Here is a 25,714-nt window from a genome sequence, read left to right as displayed (position 1 = left end):
AACTGCACCAGTTGAAATGCAGGAAACCACCTTGCCTCGTGCTTTCACTGGTTGACCGGAGTTGTTCCTATTCAGCCACCTGGTTCAAGCAGAACCCGGCCACATTTCTCTTTTATCTAGTCTATCACGATGGGTACCACTATTCTGCTATCTTTGTTGCCAGAATGTTCTCAACAAAACATGCATGTGGTCTTTACAGTAGAATGACTTCATAACTTTAGATAGATATCCATAATGGGATTGTTGGGTCAAATTCAGGTATTTCCCAGAAGTTCCAGATCCTTGAGGAATTGCCACACTGTCTTCCACAATGGTTTAACCAATTTATACTCCCACCAACAGTGTAAAGTGTTCCTGTTTCTCCACATCCTCTCCAGCATCTGTTGTTTCCTGACTTCTTAATGGTTGCCATTCTAACTGGCATGAGATGGTATCTATTTTGGTTTTGATTTGCATTTCTCTAATGACCAGTGATGATGAGCTTTTTTTCATATGCTTGTTGGCTGCATAAATGTCTTCTTCTGAGAGGTATCTGTTCATATCCTTCACCCACTTTTGGATGAGGTTGTTTGTTTTTTCTCATAAATTTGTTAAATTCCTTGTAGATTCTGGATATTAGCCCTGTGTCAGGTGGATAGATTGCAAACATTTTCTCCCGTTTTATAGATTGCCTTTTTACTCTGATGATAGTTTCTTTTGCTGTACAGAACCTCTTTAGTTTAATTAGATCCTATTTGTCAATTTTGGCTTTTGTTGCCATTGCTTTTGGTGTTTTAGTCATGAAGTCTTTGTCCATGCCTATGTCCTGAATCGTATTTCCTAGATTCTCTGGCTTCAAAGTCTTGCTGCCAGCATAGCCATGTGAAGTTTTCCTGCAACACTTGAGCTTGGTGTGGAAAGGGCTATCCATCATTGCTGAGGCTTGTGTAGGTGGTGTTTCCCTCACAGTATAAATAAAGCCTCCAGGAAGTTCGAACTGGATGGAGCCCACCACAGTGCTGCAAAGCTGCTGTAGCCAGACTGCCTCTCCAGATTCCTCCCTTCTGGGCAGGGCATCTCTGAAAGGAAGGCAGCAGCCCCAGTCAGGGGCTTAGAGATAAAACTCCCATCTTTCTGGGACAGAGCACCCGGAGGAAGGGGCAGCTGTGGCCACAGCTTCAGCAGATACAAACCTTCCTGCCTGCCAGCTCTGAAGAGAGCAGCAGGTCTCCCTGCACAGCACTTGAGCTCTGCTAAGAGATAGAGTGCCTGGTCAGTTGAGTCCTTGACCCCCGTACCTCCTGCATGAGAGACATCTCATAGCAGGGGTCAGCAGACACCTCGTATGGTAGAGCTCTGCCTGGCATCTGGCAGGTGTCGCTCTGGGAAGAAGGTTCTAGAGGAAGGAGTAGGCAGCAATCTTTGCTGTTCTGCAGGCTCTGCTGGTGATACCCAGGCAAACAGCATCCGCAGTGAACCTCCAGCATACTCAAGTCGACCTTCAGAATAAGGGCCTGATTCTTAAAAGGAAAACTAGGAAACAGAGAGCAATATCATCAACATAAAGGATGTCCATGGAAAAATCCCATCCAAAGGTCACCAACATAAAAGACCAAATGTAGACAAATCCATGAAGATGAGGAAAAACCAGTCCAAAAATTCTGAAAATTCAAAAAACTGACTGCCTCCTCTCCTCCAAGGGATCACAACTCCTCGCCAGCAAGGGAAGAATACTGGATGGAGAATGAGTTTGATGAATTGACAGAAGTAGACTTCAGAAGATGGATAATAACAAACTCCTCTGAGCTAAAGGAGCATGTTCTAACCCAATGCAAGGAAGCTAAGAACCTTGATAAAAGGTTACAGGAGCTGCTAACTAGAATAACCAGTTTAGAGAAGAACACAAATGACTTGATGGAGCTGAAAAACACAGGACGAGAACTGTGTGAAGCATACACAGTATCAATAGCCAAATCGATCAAGCAGGAGAAAGTATATCAGATATTGAAGCTCAACTTAATGAAATAAAATGTGAAGGCAAGATTAGAGAGAAAAAGAATGAAAATAAATGAATAAAGCCTCTAAGAAGTATCGGACTGTGTCAAACGACCAAATTTACATTTGATTGGTGTACCTGAAAATGAGGGGGAGAATGGAACCAAGTTGGAAAACACCCTGCAGGATATTATGCAGGAGAACTTCCCCAACCTAGTGAGGCAGATCAACATTCAAATTCTGGAAATACAGAGAACACCACAAAGATACTCCTCAAGAAGAGCAACCCCAAGACACATAATCATCAGATTCACCAAGGTTGAAATGAAGGAAAAAATGTTAAGGGCAGCCAGAAAGAAAGGTTGGATTACCTACAAAAGGAAGCCCATCAGACTAACAGGGGATGTCTCTGCAGAAACCCTACAAGCCAGAAGATAGTGGGGGCAAATACTCAACATTCTTAAAGAAAAGAATTTTCAACCCAGAATTTCATATCGGCCAAACTAAGCTTATAAGGGAAGGAGAAATAAAATCCTTTATAGACGATCAAATGCTGAGGGATTTTGTCACCACCAGGCCTGCCTTACAAGAGCTGCTGAAGGAAGCACTAAATAGGGGAAGGAAAAATCAGTACTTGCTACTGCAAAACCATACCAAAATGTAGAGACCATGGACACTATGAAGAAACTGCATCCCACCAGTAGCCAAAATAACCAGCTAGCATCATAATGACAATGTCAAAATAACATATAACAATACTAACCTCAAATGTAAACGGACTAAATGCCCCAGTTAAAAGACACAGACTGGCAAATTAGATAAAGTGTCAAGATCCATCTTTGTGCTATATTCATGAGACTCATTTCACGTGCAAAGACACACATAGGCTCAAAATAAAGGGATCTAGGAATAGGTACCAACAAAATGAAAAGCAAAAAAAAAAAAAAAAAAAAAAAAGCAAGGGTTGTAATCCTAGTCTCTGATAAAACAGACTTTTAGCCAACAAAGATAAAACAAAAGACAAAGAAGTGCATTACGTAACGGTAAAGGGATCAACACAATAACGGAGCTAACTATCCTAAATATATATGTATGCAATACAGGAGCATCCAATTCTTAAAGCAAGTTCTTGGAGATCTACAAAGAGACAGACTCCCACACAGTAATAGTGGGGGATTTTAACAACCCACTGTCAATATTATACAGATCAGCGAGACAGAAAACTAACAAGGATATTCAAGACTTGAACTCAGCTATGGACCAAGCAGAACTCTCTTATAGACATGTACAGAACTCTCTACCCAAATCAACAGAATATACATCCTTCTCAGCATGACATAACAATTATTCTAGAATTGCTCACATAAGTGGAAGTAAAACACTCATCGGCAAATGCAAAAGAACAGAAATCACAAGAAACAGTCTCTCAGACCACAGTGCAATGAAATTAGAGTTCAGAGTTAAGAAACTCACTCAAAACCACACAACTACCTATGAACTGAACAACCTGCTCCTGAATGACTACTGGGTAAATAAAATTAAGGCAGAAATAAAGAAGTTCTTTGAAACCAATGAGAACAAAGAGACAACGTACCAGAATCTCTGGGACATAGCTAAAGCAGTGTTTAGAGGGAAATTTATAGCCCTAAATTCCCTCATGAGAAAGCAGGAAAGATCTAAATTGACACCCTAGCATCACAATTAAAAGAACTAGAGAAGCAAGAGGAAACAAATTCAAAAGCTAGTAGAAGGCAAGAAATAACTAAGATCAGAGCAGAATTGAAGGAGATAGAGACCCAAAAAACCCTTCAAAAAAATCAATGAATGTAGGAGCTGGTTGTTTGAAAAGATTAACAAAATAGATACACCGCTGGCCAGACTAATGAAGAAAAGAGAGAAGAATCAAATAAACACAATAAAAAATGATAAAGAGGATATCACTACTGATCCCACAGAAATACAAACTACCATCAGAGAATACTTTAAACACCTCTATGCAAATAAACTAGAAAATCTAGATGAGATAGATGAATTCCTGGACACAAGCACCCTCCCAAGACTAAACCAGGAAGAAGTCAAATCCCTGAATTAGACCAATAAAATGTTCTGAAGTTGAGGAAGTAATTAAGAGCCTACCAACCAAAAAAAGTCCAGGACTAGACAGATTCACAGCCAAGTTCCACCAGAAGTACAGAGAGGAGCTGGTACCATTCCTTCTAAAACAATTTCAAATAATAGAAAAAGAGGGACTCCTCTGTAATTCATTTTATGAGGCCAGCTTCATTCTGATACCAAAACCTGGCAGACACAACAAAAAAAGAAAATTTCAGGCCAATATCCCTGATTAACATCGATGGGAAAATCCTCAATAAAATACTGGCAAACCGAATCCAGCAGCACACTGAAAAGCTTATCTGCCACGATCAAGTTGACTTCATCCCTGGGATACAAGGCTGGTTCAACATACGCAAATCAATGAATGTAATCCATCACGTAAACAGAACCAATGACAAAAACCGCATGATTATATCAATAGATGCAGAAAAGGCCTTCGATAAAATTCAACACCCTTTCATGCTAAAAGACACTCAATAGGTATTGATGGAATGTATCTCAAAGTAATAAGAGCAATTTTTGACAAACCCACAGCCAATATCGTACTGAATGGGCAAAAGCTGGAAACATTATCTTTGAAAACTGGCACAATACAAGGATGCCCTCTCTCACCACTGTTATTCAACATAGTATTGAAAGTTCTGGCTAGGGCTATCAGGCAAGAGAAAGAAATAAAGGGTATTCAAATAGGAGGAGAGGAAGTCAAATTGTCTCTGCAGGTGACATGGCTGTATATTTAGAAAACCTCTTTGTCTCAGCTCAAAATATTCTTAAGCTGAAAAGCAACTTCAGCAAAGTCACAGGATATAAAATCAATGTGCAAAACTCACAGGCATTCCTATATACCGATAATAGACAAACAGCCAAATCATGAGTTAAGTTCCGTTCTCAATTGTTACAAAGAGAACAAGTACCTAGAAATACAACTTCCAAGGGATGTGAAGAACCTCTTTAAGTAGAACTACAAACTGCTCCTCAAGGAAATAAGAGAGGACACAAACAAGTGGGAAAACATTCCATACTCATGGATATGAAGAATCAATATTGTGAAAATGAACATACTGCCCAAAGTAATTTATAGATTCAATGCTATTCCCATCAAGTTACCATTGACATTCTTCACAGAATTAGAAAACTACTTTAAATTTCATATGGAACCAAAAAAGATCCCATATATTCAAGACAATCCTAAGCAAAAGAACAAAGCTGGAGGCATCACAGTACCTGACCTCAAATTATACTACAAGGCTAGAGTAACCCCAACAGCATGGTACTGGTACCAACACAGATATATAGACCAATGGAACAGAACAGAGGCCTCAGAAATAACACCACACATCTGCAACCATCTGATCTTTGACAAACCTGACAAAAACAAACAATGGGGAAAGGATTCCCTATTTAATAAATGGTGTTGGGAAAACTGGCTAGCCATATGCAGAAAACTCAAACTGTACCCCCTTTTTACACCTTACACAAAAATTAACTCAAGATGGATTAAAAATTTAAAGGTAAGAACTAGAACAATAAAAAACTTAGAAGAAAAGCTAGGCAGTATCATTCTTTTATATTTTCTTCTACACGTTATAATTTTGAGTTTTACATTTGGGTCTATGATCCATTTTGAGGTAATTTTTGTATAAGATTTTCAGTAAGGGTTCATTATTTATATTGAACATTACTCTTTAAAATACTTACTTCTTTATTAAATTGCCTTATCATCTTTGTTAAAGTAAATTACTCATAAATATGTGGGCCTATTTCTGGACTCTCCATTCTGTTTCATACCTGTATAGGTCTATCATTTTGAAATACCAAACTGTCTTGATTACTAAATTTATAACAGTTTTCACTAAAATTGCTTTTATGATATTATATTACATTTTCACATACAATGTAAAATGAGATAATCAATTTCTACAAAAAGGCTTCCAGAATTTCATTGTCGTTCCTCTGAATCTATATACATACGTTGGAGAGAAATACCATTTTAAGGTATTCTTCAAATTCTCTCAATAATATTTTGTAGTTTTTAGTGCAGAAGACTTGGATATCTGGTTAGATTTATTTCTAGGTATCTTGTGGTTTTTTTGTTTCAACCATGAATGAGATCCTTAAAATTTTATTTTTAATTTTTTGCTGGTAGTGCCATTGCTTGTTGCTAGTGCAGTTATTTTCATATATTCACTTTGTATCTGTGACTTTGCTAAATTTATTTATTGGCTCAAGTAGTTATGTTGTCAATTTTCTATTCTTTACATAGAAAAATCTATGTAAATAACACTATCATCTTTAAGTACAGAAAGTTCTAGTATTATTTCCTCCTTCCTAATCTTTATGTCTTTTATTTCTTTTTCTTGCTCTATTGCAACAGCTTGGGTCTTTATAATAATGTTGAATAAGACACCTTACATGCTTGATCTTGGATAATTAAATATTATACCATTAAGTATGGTATTAGTGCTACATTTTTGTTTTCAATTCATGCCCTTTGTCAATATCAGGAAGTTTGCTAGCAGTTGAAGTTTGATGGAAGTTTTTTTTTTTTTTTTTTTTAAATCATGAATGCGTGTGGAATTTGTCAAATGTTTTTTCAGCATCTACTGAAATAATCTTAAGGTTATTTTCCTTTATTTTGTCCGTATGGTGAATTGTGTTGCTTGCTTTTTAAGTGTTAAAAGAACCTTGCCTTCTAGGATTAAATCTATTGACATTCCTTTTGTTAACTTATACTAAGTATTATTTTGATGCTATTGTAAATGGAATTGTTTATTTTATTTTCAGAATGTTCATTGTTGGCATATAGAGATACAGTTGATTTTGTATATGGATTGCATTCTGAAACTTTACTGAAATTGTTTTTTTAGCTCAAATAGTTTTTTTTTGTATGTGGATTCCTTAGGTTTTTCTGTATAAAAATTATGTCATCTGCAAAAAGAAATAATTTTATTTCTTCCTTTTCAATATGAATGGCTTTTTTTTTTCTGGCATATTTATCCTTCCTGGAATCTCCACTACAATTTTGAATAGAAATGGCAAAAGCAAAGATGCTTATCTTCTCCCTGATCTTAGAGGGAAAATGTTCAGTCTTTCACCAGTAAGTGGGCTTGTTAGCTGTGTATTTTTTCAAATATACCCTTTATGAGTTTGAGGAAGGTCCCTTGTATTCATTTGTCTCAAGTATTCTTATCATGAAATATGTAAGATTTTGTCAGATGATTTTCTGCATCTATTAGATGATCCATGTGTTTTTGGCCTTTATTTTAATAATGTGTTGTATTGCATTAGTTGATTTTCGTGTGTTGCACCAACTTTGAATTTCTGGGATAAATCTCACCTGTCATGGTGTATAATCATTTTCTATGTTGCTAGATTCATTTGAAGTATTTCTTTGAAAATTTTTGAGTTTATATTTATAGGGATGTTGTTCCGTATTTTTTATTGTTATTGTTTTTGTTTTTGTCATCATGATGTCTCCATCTGATTTTAGGATCCAGGTAATCCTGGTTTCATAGAATGAGTTTGAAAGTGTTATCTTTTCTTCATTTTTTTTTTTTTTGTAAGAGTTTATTAAGAATTGGTGTTATTTTATTTTATTTTATTTTTTTGAGACGGAGCCTTGCTCTGTCACCAGGCTGGAGTGCAGTGGCGCGATCTCGGCTCACTGCAATCTCTGCCTCCCAGGATCAAGTGATTCTCCTGCCTCAGCCTCCCAAGTAGCTGGGACTACAGGCATGCACCACCACGCCCAGCTAATTTTTGTATTATTAGTAGAGACAGGGTTTCACCCTGTTGGCCAGGATGGTCTCGATCTCTTGACTTTGTGATCTGCCTGCCTTGGCCTCCCAAAGTGCTGGGATTATAGGCTTGAGCCACCGCGCCCAGCCAATAATAGTTGTTAATCATTTTTTAATTTTTTTTTTTTTTTTTTTGGCCCGGAGTCTCGCTCTGTCGCCCAGGCTGGAGTGCAGTGGCGGGATCGGCTCACTGCAAGCTCAGCCTCCCGGGTTCACGCCATTCTCCCTGCCTCAGCCTCGGTAAGCTGGGACTGCAGAGCCGCCACCTGCGCCCGGCTAGTTTTTATATTTTTTTAGTAGAGGCAGGGGTTTCACTGTTGCTAGCCACGATGGTCTCGATCTCCTGACCTCGTGATCCAGCCCGATCTCGGCCTCCCAAAGTGCTGGGATTACAGGCAGGCACAGCGCCCGGCCGGTGTTAATTTTTTAACAAGTTTTAATTTTACAGAATTTACCCGTGAGAACATCTGGACATAGAATTTTCCTGGTGGGAAGTTTTTTGATTGTTAATTTAATACTACTTGTTTTAGATCTATTCAGGTATCCATATTTATTTTTAGTCAACTTTGGTTGTTGTCTTTTCTAGACAATGTACTTTAAATATCTATCTATCTATCTATCTATCTATCTATCTATCTATCTATCTATCTATCTATATTTTTTTTAATGTTTTTATATGTTCTTGGGTGGAATTACCGTTTTTCATCATGAAATACCCTATTCATTTCTAGTAATGTTACTTGATTTATAGTCTATGTTGTCTGATATAAGTATAGTTACATTTGCTTTCTTACTGATAGTGCTTTTCTGTTAAAACAACAAATGTATTTCATTTAGGTTATTTAATTTTTGGCGTACAGTTGGTTTATAGTGTCCCTCTGTTTAATTTCTGATTTTACAAATTAGAGTCTTCTCTCTTTTTTGTTAGACAATCAATGAATTTAAGTGGTCCAATTTTGTTGATCCTTCCAATTAGACCCAATTTTGTGTGTTTGTGGCTTTCAGTAATGTTTTCTATTCTCTATGTCATTTATTTCTACTCTTGTTTTTTAATTTATTTATTATTATTATACTTTAGGATTTGCTTGGTGCATGTACACCAGCGTGCAGGTTTATTTACATATGTATACTTGTGCCATGTTGTTGTGCTGCACCCATCAACTCGTCATTTACATCAGGTATAACTCCCAATGCAATCCCTCCCACTACCCCCTCCCAATGATAGGCCCGGTTATTGTGATGTTTCCCCTTCCACAGGTCAAGTGATCTCATTGTTCAGTTCCCACCTATAGGTGAGAACATGGGTGTTTGGTTCTGTTCTTGTGATAGTTTGCTAAGAATGATGGTTTCCAGCTGCATCCATGTCCCTACAAAGGGACACAAACTCATCCTTTTTTATGGCTGCATAGTATTCCATGGTGTATATGTACCGCATTTTCCTTAATCAATCTGTCACTGATGGACATTTGGGTTGATTCGAGTTGACGGATGGTTGGCGTGAGCTGCGTTGTTGGCGGTAACGGCGTGAGGGCAATCTTTGGGTATATCCCCAGTAATGGGATGGCTGGGTCATATGGTACATCTAGTTCTAGATCCTTGAGGAATCGCCATGCTGAAACATAATGGTTGAACTAGTTTACAATCCCACCAACAGTGTAAAAGTGTTCCTATTTCTCCCACATCCTCTCAGCACCTGTTGTTTCTGACTTTGTAGTCACCATTTCACAACTGGTGTGAGATCATGTAAAAATGTTTTCATGTCCATCATCACAGTGTTTCTGTGAATTCTTATCAGTTAGTGCCTGTCCTGCTCAGATGCTGCTCTTGTTTTTGTGTTATCTTTGTTGCTTTCTTTGGGTTTGTTTTGCTCTTTTCCTTTTCCCCAAGTATTATTTTCTTTAAATCCCACTTTTGAGGTATGATTGACATACAAAAAGCTGCACATATTTATTTGTATACAACAGTGGGTTTGGAGATTACTATACATCTGTGAAACCATTACCACAGACTCATCCATAAATATATCCATCACCTCCAAAAGTTTCATTCTGCTTTCTTTATATATTATTACTATTTTGTGATAAAAATACTTAACATAAGATCCTACTGTCTTAGCAAATCTTAATGTATACATTTTTTTTTTGAGACAGAGTCTCACTCTATTTACCAGGCTGGAGTGCAGTGGCGCCATCTTGGCTTACTACATCACACCTTCTAGGTTCAAAGAGATTCTCCTGCCTAAGCCTCCCAAGTACTTGGGATTACGGGCACCACCATGAATGCTTATTAAACCAGTATTTATCTGGGGGTATTAGAGCTAAAATCACCTATTTTACCATCTGATGAATTCAATCTCTTTTATTATTTTGGTATTAATAATATGTGGTTTATTTCTTCTTGGTGAGCTTTGCTAGAGTTTTTAATATTAAAGTCTATTTCAAAGCATCAAACTTTCACATTTAAAATTTTAGAGATTATATTCAGAGAATTTTTTTTTAACATTTTCTGTTCTTTTTGCTACCCTCTGCTTTTTGTTTTGAAATACTGTTCTTTTTACCTTTTAAAATAGAAGCATAGATCATTGATCTTTAGCCACATGTATAAATCACTGAAAAATTATTCATCTGTAACTATATATGTATGTATGCACATGTATGGTTTATAAATTTACATCTTAAGGTGGATTTAGCTATATTTTACACATTTTGATTCTCACATGTTGAACACAATTCAGTTTAAAATACTATCACTGAAATGAAGAACACGTGCAGTATGATATCCTCCTTTGAAATTAGTTGGGACTTGTTTTATGGACCAACATATAGTCGGATTTTGAGGAAAAGAACATCATGTACATGTGAAAGAATGTATATTATTTAGTTCTATAAATGCGATGTGTTTCCCTAATTAAAACTAGGTATTTTTAAATCATGTTTTTAAATTATCTCAATCCTTTGCTGAATATTTCTTTTGGTATTTTTATGAAGTAAGGAGTATTGGTGTGTTACATTTTCTCATTTTGATTCTAGATTAATCTATGTTTTTAATTTTGTCCAAATTTTTACTTACATACTTTAAAGATCTATCTATCTATCTATCTATCTATCTATCTATCTATCTATCTATCCCACATCCATCCTTTTAATGTTTTTATATGTTCTTGGTGGAATTACCCTTTCTCATCATGAAATACCCCTATTCATTTCTAGTAATGTTACTTGATTTATAGTCTATGTTATCTGGTATAAATATAGTTACATTTGCCTTCTTATTGATAGTGCTTTTCTGTTAAAATGTTTTGTCTATTTTCAATCTTTTTGTTCTCCTAAAAGTAAAGCTTGTGTTTATAAGCAAAATATAGTTGGTATTATATCCAAAATGAAATTTTGTCTTTTATTTAAAAAATTATTTTATTATATATATATGTATATATATAAGATGTAGAACATTATGTTTAGATATACATAATGCAATGACTACCAAAGTCAAGCAAATTATCATATTCATTATCTCATATAGTTAACTTTTTTTGGTATATGTATGCATGGTAAAAGCAACTAAAATCTACTTTCTTAGCACATTTCCAGTATATTACATAATATTATTAACTATAATCCTCATGCTGTACATGATCTTTAGGTTTGGTCATCGTACATAACTGTGATTTTCTATTCTTTGACCTACATATCTCATTTTGTCCACCACCATCTGCCCCTGATAACCACCATTCTGTTTTCTATTTCTGTGTGTTTGGCTTTTTTTCCTTGTAGATTCTACATATAAGTGAAGTCATGCAACATTTTTGTTTTTGCATCTGGCTTATTTAACTTAGCATAATGTAGTCCAGGTTCATCCATTTTGTCTTAATTTTAATTTTAATCATTTTACATATAACACATTTAGTGATACAGTTGGGTATAAAATCTACAGCTTACGTTTTGTGTTATATTTGTCCTACCTATATGTTTTAGATTGTTTTCTTTCCTTGTGTTTCATTTAATGAAAGAGAACTAGATGATATGGAGGCATTATTAACTTATTTTGAAATAGTTATTTTCAGAAGGCCATAAACTGGCACTTAATTGCATATAAGGAAAGTATTATTTATGTACACACACACCCATACAGAGAATGCTCATCACAAGAATGATGAAGAAGGTCAACAGAATAGTTACAGAAGGCCAAAGACCAGATATTCACTATTCTTTCAGACTATAAGCTTAATGAGCACAAAGAAAGTGTATGTTTGATACTATCTAGTCTCTTTTATAAAAAACACAAAACATAGTGCCTTTTGAATGAATTACTGGTTAAATGGCTTAATAAATGAATTGGTTGTAGCTATGGTAGATTCTGAGAGAAAAACATAATGAAATCAGAAGTCTTTAATTTAAGGTCTCACCCTGGGGTGCTTTAAAACATGAACTTAAGCAAGAACTAAAGATTTCTGGGTTTCAGTTTACTTATCACTGGGTCATGGTGAGGATTTAATAATATAAAAGATGTCATCATTTTGAAACTATAAATTTCTAGACACATATGGTGCATTATTATTAACACTATATGCAGCAGTAATTTTAAGATGTTATTGTTTATCGGAACCCATTTATACTGTTTTAATATTAAGAACAAAATGCAAATCTGCATTCTTTTGAATATTGAAGTGAATATTAATATTTAATTTTTAGATCATGAACTTTTAGAGGGAAAAAAGTACCTTTTCAACTTCTTGTTAAGAATAGTAATTTTATTAAGCCTTATCACTTATAATGTGCTTTCAATTTATATTATTTGTTTATTATTCCTACCAGCTCTGTTAGGTAGAGAGCTATATTGTCTAGTGGTTAGAGCCAAGTTGCTTGAATTCAAATCCTAAATGTGACTTTTACTTGTTTACTTGCTATATAACTTTGGGTAAGTTCTCTGTACCTTGGTTTTCTCACATGTAAAATGGGGATAGTAATGGTCCCTACCTCATAGGAGTTGTGAGGATCAAATATGTTAGTTCGTTTAACATTTAGCACAGTATGTGGCATGTAGAAATGCTCAGAAAACTTTAATTTTCTATCAAAACTTAATATTCATATAAATTATATATGTTAATTTCAAGTAGTGTTCATAGTAATTGGCATAGAAATAAATTTTCATATTTCTATTAATATGATTCTAACTTTATAGTTGAGGAAACAGATGTTGGAAGAGGTTAAGTGAATTGTCTATAAAGTTGCTTAGTTAGTTCCAGAACTAAAACTAAACTAGCTCTTCTGACTCCAAATTCAGTACCATTGTGTAACAAATATCTTGCCTCTCTAACATAAGGCTTAGTAAACATTTTTTATTATAGTAGTTGAAAGAAACAATTTAATTCAGAAACTTTACCTAACATAAGGCTTAGTAAACATTTTTTTATGCTAGTTGAAAGAAACAATTTAATTCATAAATCTTGAGAATTCTGAATATAATGGAAACTAGAAAAATAAACATTAAAGTCTTTAGTCACTATGTTTGTACTTTCATATCAATGCAAAATTTTAAATATATGTATACTTAACTAGAGGTGACTGTCCTCCAGTCTAGCTTCTCAGGCCTCATTTTAATGAGAACAGATATAAGCAACCCTAAGGCTAATTAATACAGTTTGAGACGAAATGTATCTTGTCATTGTCACTGTCTGATCAGTCTTAGAATCAGGCAGCCAAATAATGTTACAGCAGAAAATACCTTAGAGGTTATGTAAATTGATATTCTCATTTTTTAGATGACGCTCAGAGAGTAAATATCTTGCCCATTGCTTGTCACACAGTGTGTCAATTGGACTAAAATCCAGGATTCCTGGGCTAATACTTTGTCTATTATAGCATAATTGGTACTCAGAAAAACAGGTGACATGCCAACAGAACTAGTGAAAGAAGTAATTCAAAACTTTGGTGTTGTATAAGGTTAAAGTTTATTTTTGAGTGTTCTTTTGGAGGTATACACACTAGAGCTCATTTTAAAGCAGTATATTGCTGTGTTCTTCTAGAGCAATACAATACTAACTTTCCACTCAATTGCTTTGTTGCTGTCTGTAGTCATCTTCACTCTTCTCTAGCTGTCGATCATCTGGTTTGCGAATTCACCAGACTCTGCTTTACTTAATCCCATTCTGTTATTAACATTTTTGGTAATTCACTGCTCATTAGACTATCAGTGAGAAATAGGAGAGACAATATGGAAAATGTAGATAACACCTAAGTTTACATATTTTCTACATAACTGTTAGTTCTGTTGATGGAGAAAATGGAAATTAAGTTTCATGATTGTGTTATTCTTATGTAGCAATTACTTCTCTCTCTATATATATATAAACCTTACTCTATATATTTTTTAACATATTTTGATAGAAGTTTAGGATATAAGAAGCTCAGTACAAACCATATATGCCTGTTGTAAAAATTAAATAAGATCCAATGTAGTTTGTATACTATAAAGCTTAATACAAAATACGTAAGGTATTACCATCCTCACTTTTCTAAGTAAGAAACCGAAGTTTGCGATTCTTCTCTTGGTTTATAGGGGCGTACCACAGGCTTTATATAATATTCTGGTCTGTAAAAGACACCTGTAGCACAAAAGGATCTGGGTTAGAAGGGCCAGACAGAGAAGCTTGCACCACAGCCTGGCCTAGCTGAAAGCTTTTCTTACTCTGGGCTGCATTCAGACTTGGCAGCCCTATGGATTGTGAACACTGAACCTTCAAGTACTGAATGTTGACAAATGCCACTGTCAGAGAGCATAATATTTAAATGTGTGTACCATTGAGCTGCATGAACTTCTATTAAAACACAGTTCTCTTAATTTTTATTACCAGGTAACCTGGGCCGGGTGGACCAGGTCTCTGAGTTTGAGTATGATCTGTTCATTAGGCCGGACACCTGTAATCCACGATTCCGAGTCTGGTTCAACTTTACTGTTGAAAATGTGAAAGAATCACAGGTGAGGGAAATAGTGGATACCTTCAGAGTGGTTTTGGTAAGACTATTATGCTTTTGTCTTCTTTTAGGAATATCAAAATAATGACTATATTAAGAATATATTCTTGTTTATCCACAGCAATGATACAGTTTTGGTTCAAGAGATACAGAGAAATAGGTACAATATGCTGACTTTTGTTATATGATGGTTATTAAATAATACAAATATTTCATCTGAGAATAAAGTGTTCCTTACTGATTGAAGCATTAGCATGATATGTTAGGATTCCTTGAGGGACACTATATGGAAACACTGGAAGAGACTTGCTGATGTGTTTACAAAGGGTATTGTTCTCTATTTTCTCTTCTTTATAAAGATCTGTGAGAAACATTTCTCACAAGTCTCAGTTTCAGAAGGAAAGCTTTTCTTCCGTACAACAGAGTGTTTATATCTTTAAAACAATATGATTCTTGTAACTGATCCTATTTTCTCTTTGCTTTGGCTGCTGGGAAACTTGGAACCATATTTACAGCCCTCTCTAGTGATTCTGGAAAATATTTTTGCTTGTGTTTCTGTGTACTGACTTTCCTTTTACAGGTTAAATATACCTTATCTTAAATGCATGGGACCAGAAGTGTTTCAGTTTTTTTTTCAGATTTTGAAATATTTGCATAAATAATACATACTGAGATATCTTGGGGAGGGTACCCAAGTCTGCACATGAAATTCATTTATGTTTCATATACATCTTATATACATAGCCTGGAAGTAATTTTATACAATATTTCAAATAATTTTGTCCATGAAAAACTATTATTTTCTATTTGTGGCATCATTTCAGTGCTCAAAAAGTTTTGGATTTTGGAGCATTTTAGATTTTCGATTTTCAGATTAGGGATGCTCAACTTGTATTTCGAATGTATTAATCTGCTTTTAACCACAATTTCTTCAGCTACATTTTTTTAATAGTGCACGTTTTTATAATACTTTGAAATCCTATTTTTCATGAGAGAGTATTGACGAAAATAAAGAGAACTAAAAACGTATGCTTTGAATAAACATTAATAAAACTCAGATTGTAAGATGTCAGTTATTATTCTGTTGCATTGAGACAACTGATCATGAAAGACTCTGCAGAAACTCTGTACACATAGTGAGAGTATGATTGTTTTAAGCAGATGAAAACATAGTCCTACAATCCAACATCTACCTTCTTACTTTATGTTGTGTTTTGCTAGCATATTTGGGAAAAAGTAGGGAGTTTAGCTTCTCCTGAGTCAATCCATTCTGCTTGTTCTATCCCCTGGTTTTGTGCTTCTCATCATTTTATCTCAACTGCAACTTGACTTGGGTGTCAGACAGTGGCCAGTGTCTAGAATTTAGGGACTCTGAGCCTTATTGTATACAATATTATTCCTGGCATGCTAGCTTCAGTAAAAAGGGGGTGCAAATACAACCACTTTACTTTTATAGTTTAATTTTGTAAAACACCATGGACACAAGACTGAGTGTATGCAATATTTACTAAAGTTTAGGGGCTAACAGGAGGGAATAAAATCTAGGGAAGAGCCCTGAACATTATTTACTAAATCTGACTTGTCTCAGAATTTTAGGACAAGGGGAGAAAAAGTTACACTACACACAGAGAGCCTCTTAAGGACAAACTTTAGTTCCTAGCTTTGCTTTTTGGTTTTATTTACTCTCCTATGGCAGAGTTCCCTTTTCAGTTTTTCACAGTAACAGTAGGCATTCTCTTTCTCCTGATCTTAGGAAAACCCTCTCTTTACCTACAGGGGTTCATCTGATTGTAGGATTGTCCTACTTGTTACACTAAGATAATCAATAATCCTTAAAGTATGTTTTCCAAAGTCTGTGTTACTGAATCTAGAGAGTGTAATCCACAATAGGAGGCTTTAGTCATATGTACTAGACTGAATCTTTCACTCCAAATTTGGGACGCCTATGAGGTTTTCTTCATTACCTCTCTCATTCTTTTGTTAATATTACTATCTCATATCAGCAACTTATGGTTGTCACAAACACATACCTCTGGAAAACAAACAATAATTCTGAAGCAGTGTAGTAAATTCATATGAAGGAAGGAAAACATTTTATTAAAAGCAATGTAATCTGCCATGATTTCTAAATTCATAAAGGGAATTATTCTTTTCCTCTTTTTTTTCATAGCACATCCCTCAGCTTGCCTGCTGGATCCAGGAACCCACTAACTCCTAAGAAGTGGGGCCAATTACTTTTCAAACAAGAGAATCATCTATCCTCATTATGTTCTTTGCTAAATAGAGATTTAGCAGAAGCTCTGAAATTATACTGTTTCTTTAACTCTGGGTCACATTAAATTCCTGGCCCCATTCTTCTTTCACTTTAGTGTCTATAAAGTTTATCTTTATACAGCTTATACAAGGAGGAGTAGAGGGGTGAGATGATAAGAGAGTTAGGAAAAAATGTGTTCCTTCAGTTAAACTACTTGAGATAGCCTTTTGGACAACCTTCTCATACAATGTTCTTTGGTCTTCTAGTTTGTTTACGAGGATGTTGTTTTTGTTGTTCAAAATGTCTCTGCCAGAGTGTTATAACTTACTTATTACATATTAAAGCCATACAGCCTCTTTTGCAATCTTATCTATCAATTAATTAAGCAAGTAACATGAATGTTTTTTAAAGGGTTCTTCTTATAAGACAGTTGGGTCTGTTTTGTGGATGCATATTTATTAAAGTTGAAGAGACCAATATTTTCCCTGTCTCTGGATTCTGTCTGAGTATAAGGTGCTGTCCTATCCTTGTTCCAATTAGAAATCATGAACATGTTTATCTGGTTTCCTGGAGCCTGATGCTTTTATCAGCCTCTTTCTGTAGGCCATTGCCTCATCAGCTGTAATCACATTATGGAAATCTGTCTCAAGAAGGCATAGAGATCTGCAGGAAAGATACAATATATATCTCTAGCTCACAGGATATTTGTTTTCATGGTAGTCTACATTAAAGAAAATAGTTTTACTATGAAGTTTGACTTGTGAGGTCTGTTTTTATAGCATCTCTTTCTATAATCTTTTTTTTCATCTCTCTAATTTCCGTTAAAATGAGACCTGCGTAAGTGTAGTCTAGTCAAGAACGTTATTTAGGTCTTGGTACTACTAGCAGGCAAAAAAATATGTATGTATTAGTCATCACAGGCTGACTCCATTAAATAAATTTTAAAAATTGCAACATCAAATATATTGTATAAACAGGTCTAGCTTTTGCATTATATTTCTTGATGTTTCCAGGAAATAATAAAAGCTCGCCACATATGGTGTTGTATCCCAGGACTGATATATTAACCCCTGAAAGTAGTTGCTAAATAGTGCATTCGCAAGAATCGGTGAAAACTAAATGTCCAAATTCCTTTATGGAAAGGTGATTTTCTCTCTAAAAAACTGATATTAAATATTCTTAGTGGAAATTTATTAATGCAGCTGAGAGCACTTGTGTGATATGAAAGCAGATCTTCCTATTTAAATATGCTAAAAGTTCAGCCAATAAGAGAAAATAAAATGATACGCTTGGATTAATTAAGCTCTATTTCTTTTTTGTATTTTTTTAAAAATCTTTTTGAAGTTATTTTTCCCATCTTTATTGTAAAAATAGTCAAGGCAGAATGTAGTAAATCTGGGAAATATAATTATTTGAAGCAGAGAAAAAGCATCCCCCCCCCACACACAAATTGCAATTTTACTAACTAGAAGCAAATACTGTTAATATTTTTGGCATATTTATTTCGAAACTTATTTATTTTCTATCTTGGAGCATAATTAAATTTGTACTGTATATGCATTTTCATGTTTTGCTTCTAAAGAACCTAAATATTATCACAGGCAATTTTCTGTTATCAAAAGTTTGATAAATTGGCTATAAAATATTAATAGCTCTTTACTATTATACAATTTTATTATTCTTGGTCATAAAGATTATTTTCCATTTGTTGTTGTTATAAGTAATAATGTAGTGAACATCTTGATGCAGGAAATGTTACCCAAATTTTATTTTGCTTCCTTAGGATAAATTCTTATGAGCGGAACTTACAGGCAAAGGGATATGAACATTTTAAAGACTCTTTACACATATACTAAATTGTTGCCAGAAAGTTTACACTATTTTGCTGTCCTATCAGCAGTGAATAAGGTTCCTTTATTTGAATTTCTTGCTTTGTTTTATAAACTCCAGTGTTCAGAAATCCATGATAAATTGTTACTTTTTCCTCACTTGTTTTGAAACTCCACACAGATAAATGGGATATCATGCAATGTCTCAGGCCTCTAGTCATAAATTAATTGCATTCCAGCAATAACATGAGACATCAAAACAGATAGAGTTATTATTTTGACTCCTTTTCTCAATTCATCAATCCTGTTTTACCTGGGAGTGCCAACAGATTGTCGTCTGATGTATGTAATAGGAGAATCTTTAAAAAGAAGTGTTGTTTAACAATATAGTATTTCTTGGATTATTAGAAATAATGTAGTTTAAACATACACATGCACACATACACACTTTTATATAGATGTGTTTAGATTTTCCTTTAAGATTCTGAGAAAGTTTGCTGCCTTTTTTTTTTTTGAGACAGAGCCTTGCTCTATCGCCCAGGCTGGAGTGCAGTGGTATGATCTCAGCTCGCTGCAAGCTCCACCTCCCAGGTTCACGCCATTCTCCTGCCTCAGCCTCCTCAGCAACTCTGACCACAGGTGCCCGCCACCATGCCTGACTAATTTTTTGTATTTTTAGTAGAGACAGGGTTTCACCGTGCTAGCCAGGATGGTCTCGATCTCCTGACCACGTGATCCGCCTGCCTCGGCCTCCCAAAGTGCTGGGATTACAGGTGTGAGTCACTATGTCTAGCCAGTTTGCTGCTTTAGTCTCCATCCTGGAGAATTCAGGCTCTGAAATTTCATCCTAGTCATGGCCAAAATCAGCAGTCCACAAAGGTAGCATATCGCAGTGCAATTAGCACAGACAATGGATTTAAACCAATTTGGGTTTATGTTTCTGACTCTTATGAGCTGTTTTACCCGTGATCAGTTTAAATAATCTCTTGGTACCTCAGTTTTCTCATCTGTAAAATGAAAGTAATAATACTAATTCATAGGGGTCTTGTGAAAATTAAACAAGACAATGTTAAGTAAAGAGACTACTGATATGGTTTGGTTGTGTCCCCACCCAGAGCTCATCTTGATTCCCATGTGTTGTGGAAGGGACCTGGTGAAAGATAATCATGGGGGCAGGTCTTTCCTATGTTGTTCTCATGACAGTGACTAAGTCTCACGAGATCTGATGATTATATAAAGGGGAGTTTATTAAGTATTAACTCACACAATCACAAGGTCCCACAATAGTCCATCTGCAGGCTGAGGAGCAAGGAAAGCCAGTCTGAGTTCCAAAACTGAAGAACTTGGAGTCCGATGTTCGAGGGCAGGAAGTATCCAGCAAGGGAGAAAGATGCAAGCTGGGAGACTAGTCCAGTCTCTCTTTTAACTTTTTTCTGCCTGCTTATATTCTAGTTGTGCTAGCAGCTGATTAGATTGTGCCCACACAGATTAAGGGTGGGTCTGCCTTTCCCAGCCCACTGATTCAAATGTTAATCTCCTTTGACAACAAACTCACAGACACACCCAAGATTAATACTTTGTATCCTTCAATCCAATCAAGTTGACACTCAGTATTAACCATCACAACTACCATAGTGTTTGGTAGACAATAGGGACTCAATACTTGATGGCTATTGTTTTTATTAAAACACCCCAACAGTATCCTGTCTGTCATGGTGGCCAACATGAAAATGCAGAGGACCATTGTCATCCACCAGGACTATCTCCACTACATCCACAAGTACAATCCTACAAGAAGCACCCCAAGAACATGTCTGCACACCTGTCCCTCTGTTTCAGGTCAGCAACATCATCATGGTGGACAAGCACTAGCCCTTGAGGAAGATAGTGCACTTCAACATTCTCAAGGTCACCAAGGCCACCACCACCAAGAAGCAATTTCAGAAGTTCTGAGACTGGACATCTGCCCAGACCTCAGAATGAAGTAAAGTTGCTTTCTCATTCAAACTATAGCAGCAACAGCAGCAAGAACAAAAACTACTACCACAACAGATTTCTACTAGAAAACTGCTACTAAAACAGGTTTTTTGCCCTTATTCCTTTCCGTCCTCCCTCTTCTCGTGTGTATTCTTCACCTCCTCCTCCACCTTCTTTCAAAACCTGTTATTGATGCTCATCATCATCATGATCATCAAGCAAAATGTACTAGTTAAGAATACAAACTTTTCGTTAGACATGCATTCCAGGCCTAACTCTTCCACTTACTGCCTCTGTGACCTTGAGAAAGTCATTGAACTATTTGTCCATTTAAATTATTAATTTCTATATTTATTCAGTGGGGTTAGTAGTACCTAATAGAGTTGATGTAAGAAACACATGGAATGATGCAGATAAAACAGTAAATTTAATGCCTGGTGCATAGGAACTGTGCAGCAAGTGTTATCTATTAATATTACTATACTTATAATACTACTAGGAAATATAACACAGGTTCTCATTTTCTCTGTCATTCAACTTATTATATTAATAGCTAAAATTTACGGAACACTTCAATGTCATAAGTACTATTCTAAGCCCTTTATATTAATTAATTCATTTATTCCTCAAAGCAATTCTTTGAAGTAAGTACCATTATTAGTATTCTCACTCCTATTTTACAATTGAAGAAGCTGAAAGGAACTGAGACAAAGAAAGGATGAATAACTTGCTGAAGATCATACAATTAGTAAGTGGTATATACAGGATTTGTGCCTAAGTAGTCACTGTAGAAATGCTCACTGTAGTAAATTTGGAAAATATAGCTAAGTGTTGAAAGCAAGCAAGAAAAAAACTCAAACACATAATCCTCCTACCTAAATGGAATGATTGTGAACCTTTTAACATATAGGCATATTTCAGAGATATTGTGGGTTTGGTTCCAGATCACAGCAATGAAATGAATATCACAATAAAGTGAGTCATGAATTTTTTGGTTCCCTGGTGCATATAAAAGTTATGCTCACTATATTATAAAATGTGCAATAGCATTATGTATAAAATCCATGTATACACCTTAATTAAGAAATACTTTATTGCAAAAAAAAAAAAAAAGCTAATATTCATCTGAGGCTTCAGTGAGTCTTAATCTTTTTGGCTGGTGGAGGGTCTTGCCTTGATGTTCATGGCTGCTGACCCATCAGGGTGCTATCACTGAAGGTTGGGGTGGCTGTCACAATTTCTTAAAATAAGACTGCAATGAGGTATACCACATCAGTTGACTTCATCAATTAACTCATGAAGATTTTTCTGTAGCAGGTGAAGCTGTCTGATAGCATTTTACTCACAGTAGAACTTCTTTCAAAATTGGAGTCAGTCCTCTCAAATCATGAAAAGTAACCCCATTTACAGTAGTCAAAAAGAAAATTAAATACCTAGGAATTAACTTAACCAAAGGACTGAAAGCTCTTGTTTATAGAAGACTATAAAATATTGATCAAAGAAATCAAAGAGGACACAAAAAAAGGAAAGACACTCCATGTTCATGGATTAGAAGAATCAACATTATTAAAATGTCCATACTACCCAAAGCAGTCTATAGATTGAATGTAATCTCTATCAAAATACCAATGACATTCTTCACAGAAATAGAAAAAAATCCTAAAATTTACATAGAGCCACAATAGACCCAGAAGAACCAAAGCTATCACGAGCAAAAAGAACAAAACTGGAGGAATCACATTACTTGACTTCAAATTATACTACAGAGCCATAGTAAACAAAGCAGCATGGTACTGGCATAAAAGCAGGCACATAGACCAATGGAACAGAATAGAGAACTCAGAAATGAATCCATATTATCTACAGTGAACTCATTTTTGACACAAGTGCCAAGAATATACATTGGGGAAAGGACAGTCACTTTTATAAATGCTGCTAGGAAAACTGGATATCTACATGCAGAAGAATGAAACTAGGCTCCTGTTTCTCACCATCTACAAAGTTAAATTAAAAGAGATTAATGATTTAAATCTGAGACTTCAAACTATGAAACTACTAAAAGAAAACATCAGGGAAACTCTCCAGGACATTGGTGTGGGCAAAGATTATTTGAGTAGTACTCCACAAACATAGGCAACCAAAGCAAAAATGGACAAATGGGATTATATCAAGTTAAAAAGCTTCTGCACAACAAAGAAAGCAATGAACAAAGTGAAAAATGACTCACACAATAGGAGAAAATATTTGCAAACTCTACCCACCTGACAAGGGATTAATAATCAGAATATATAAGGAACTCAAGTAATAGGAAAAAAATCAAGTAATATGATTTAAAAATGGATAAAAGTTCTGAACAGACATTTCTCAAAAGAAGACATACAAATGGTAAACAGGTATATGAAAAGGTGCTCAACATCAGTGATCATCAGAGAAATGCAAATCAAAACTACAATTAGATATCATTTCATCTCAGTTAAAATAGCTTATATCCAAAAGACAGGCAATAATGAATGCTGGTGAGGATATGGAAAAAAGGAAACCCTCATACACTGTGAGTGGGCATGTAAATTAACACAGCCACTATGGAGAACAGTTTTGGAGCTTTTTCAAAAATCAGTAGAGCTACCATATGATCCAAAAATCTTACTGCTAGGTATATACCCATGAAAGGAAATCAGTATATCGAAGATATATTTACAATGTCATGTTTATTGCAGCACTATTCACTATAAGCAAGATTTGGAAGTAACTCAAGTGTCTGTCAACAGATGAATAGATAAAGAAAAATTGTATACATACACAATGGAGTACTATTCGGCCATAAAAAAGAACGAGATCCTTTCATTGGCAACAACATGGATGGAATTGGAGGCCATTATGTTAAGTGAAACAAGCCCTGCACAGAAAAACAGATTTTACATGCTCTCTCTTTTTGTGGTAGCTAAAATTAGCTAAACGCTAAAAATTAAAACAATTTAACTCATGGAGGTGGAGAGTAGAAGGATGGTTACCAGAGGCTGGGAATGGTAGTGGCATGATTGTGGTGGGGAGGGTGTGGAAATGGGTATAATAATAGTTAGGATGAATAAGAACTAGTATTTGCTGGCACAACAGAGTGTCTATAGTCAATAATAATTTAATTGTACATTTAAAATAATATAGTATAATTGGATTGTTTATAAGACAAAGGATAAATACCCTGATGTGATTATTACACATTGTATCCCTTTATCAAAATATCTCCTGTACCTTATAAACATATATACCTACTATGTACCCATAAAAAGTAAAAATAGAAAACATTCAGAGGAAAGCGTTGTATTCAATATGTAGAAGATATGGTTAGCTTAACGAATTTGCATAGGTACTTTATTATTTCAGTTTTAGTGTAAGTGCGGCAAACATGAACATACTTGTATTCTTTTTTTTTTTTATTTTTTTTTAAGATAGGCTTTCACTCTGTCATCCAGGCTGGAGTGCAGTGGCATGATCTTAGCTCACTGCAACCTCTGCCTTCTGGGTTCACACAATCCTCCTACATCAGCCTCCTGAGTAGATGATACTACTGCGCGCCACCATGCTGGACTACTTTTTTGTATTTTTGTAGAGATGAGGTTTCACTATGTTGCCCAGGCTAGTCTTGAACTCCTGATCTCAAGTGATCTGTCCCCCTCGGCCTCCTAAAGTGCTGGGATTACAGACATGAACCATTGTGCTCCATCCATATTTTTATTCTTTCAAGTCGGCGTCTATTGTTTTACAGAGATAACTTTAAGTTTCTGGGGATTGATAATAAACCTAGTAACTATTCCCATTATTAAGTTCATGTTACAAATGACAAAATCAAATTTGTTTCCTTACTTTACCACTTTTAAAGTCATTTCCTGAGTTCATCTGTGCCTTTCTATCTCTGCTACAACCATTCAAGTTTAATCTATTTACATATATTGTTTGAACTATGGCAGTTGTCTTCCAACTGGTTTTGTCCAGGGTCTCATTCTATGTAAGTTCATCCTTCACACTGAAGCTGGAGCATTATATGTAAAGTGCAAATTTAACCTTGCCACTCCACTGCTAAATGCATTAAATACCCTTCTATTACCTTTAGGGTAAAGTCCAAAACCTCTTAGCCTGGCATGTGGTACCATTCATGGTCTAGTTCTTATCTAGTTTGCTTTTGACTTACATAGTTATTGGCCTTCTTGTAGTTCCCTACAGTGACCATATTGTTTCATACTTCCATAAATTTTGCTGTATTTTTCCTGTAATGCCATTCTAACATTTATTCATTTGGATTAAGCCCAAGCTTTGGAGTCAGACTGCCAGGGTTGGTATTCTACTTCAACTATTTACTGTGTCACCTGGGCAAATTATTTTATACTACCTCTGTTTCAGTTTCCTACCTACCTGAGGTAACATATGCAAAACAATTGCAGTTTTGCCTAACATATAGAAAGCTTTCCATAAATGCTACTTTCTTATTATTTATATTCAATAAATACTTATTATGTATGCCAGATACTGTTCTAGGCATTCAGGAATCAGTTGAATAAGACAGATAAGGTTCTTCTGTTCTGGAGAAGCTTATTTTCTATTATGTGAATAAAGACAATAGATAGGAGCAAGTAAACAAAGAATTTTTAGGAAGTGGCAAATCCTACCATAATTTATTTATCCACTTAAGGGATTATGTAGATGTTTTCAGCTTTTGTGATTATGAATTGGCTTTGATTATTACTGACTTTTTTTCATGGGTTGATTTCAGGGGGCCAAGGCTCAGGTCAACATTCCTGGGCT

At 35.3% G+C, this 25,714-nt stretch overlaps 1 protein-coding gene across 8 annotated transcripts in view; it reads left to right on the top strand.

Annotated features, from left to right (window-relative positions):
• AGBL4 (ATP/GTP binding protein like 4) overlaps positions 1-25,714 on the top strand; it is a 1,449,848-nt gene that overhangs the window by 292,166 nt on the left and 1,131,968 nt on the right. For 5 of the 8 annotated variants that reach the window (XM_017955920.3, XM_017955895.3, XM_017956009.3 and 2 more), the window contains one exon: positions 14,737-14,897. The exons of 1 other annotated variant lie outside the window; for it this stretch is intronic. In XM_017955920.3, the coding sequence (XP_017811409.1) occupies positions 14,737-14,897 (161 nt within the window). The remainder of the gene's footprint in view (positions 1-14,736; positions 14,898-25,714) is intronic. 2 more of the 8 variants (XM_017956028.3, XM_017956133.3) reach the window with 1 other exon arrangement.

The sequence above is a fragment of the Papio anubis genome, chromosome 1 (genome assembly GCF_008728515.1).
Source record: "Papio anubis isolate 15944 chromosome 1, Panubis1.0, whole genome shotgun sequence".
In the NCBI taxonomy this organism is placed as follows: Eukaryota; Metazoa; Chordata; class Mammalia; order Primates; family Cercopithecidae; genus Papio; species Papio anubis.
This window is presented reverse-complemented; position numbering and strand designations above follow the sequence as displayed.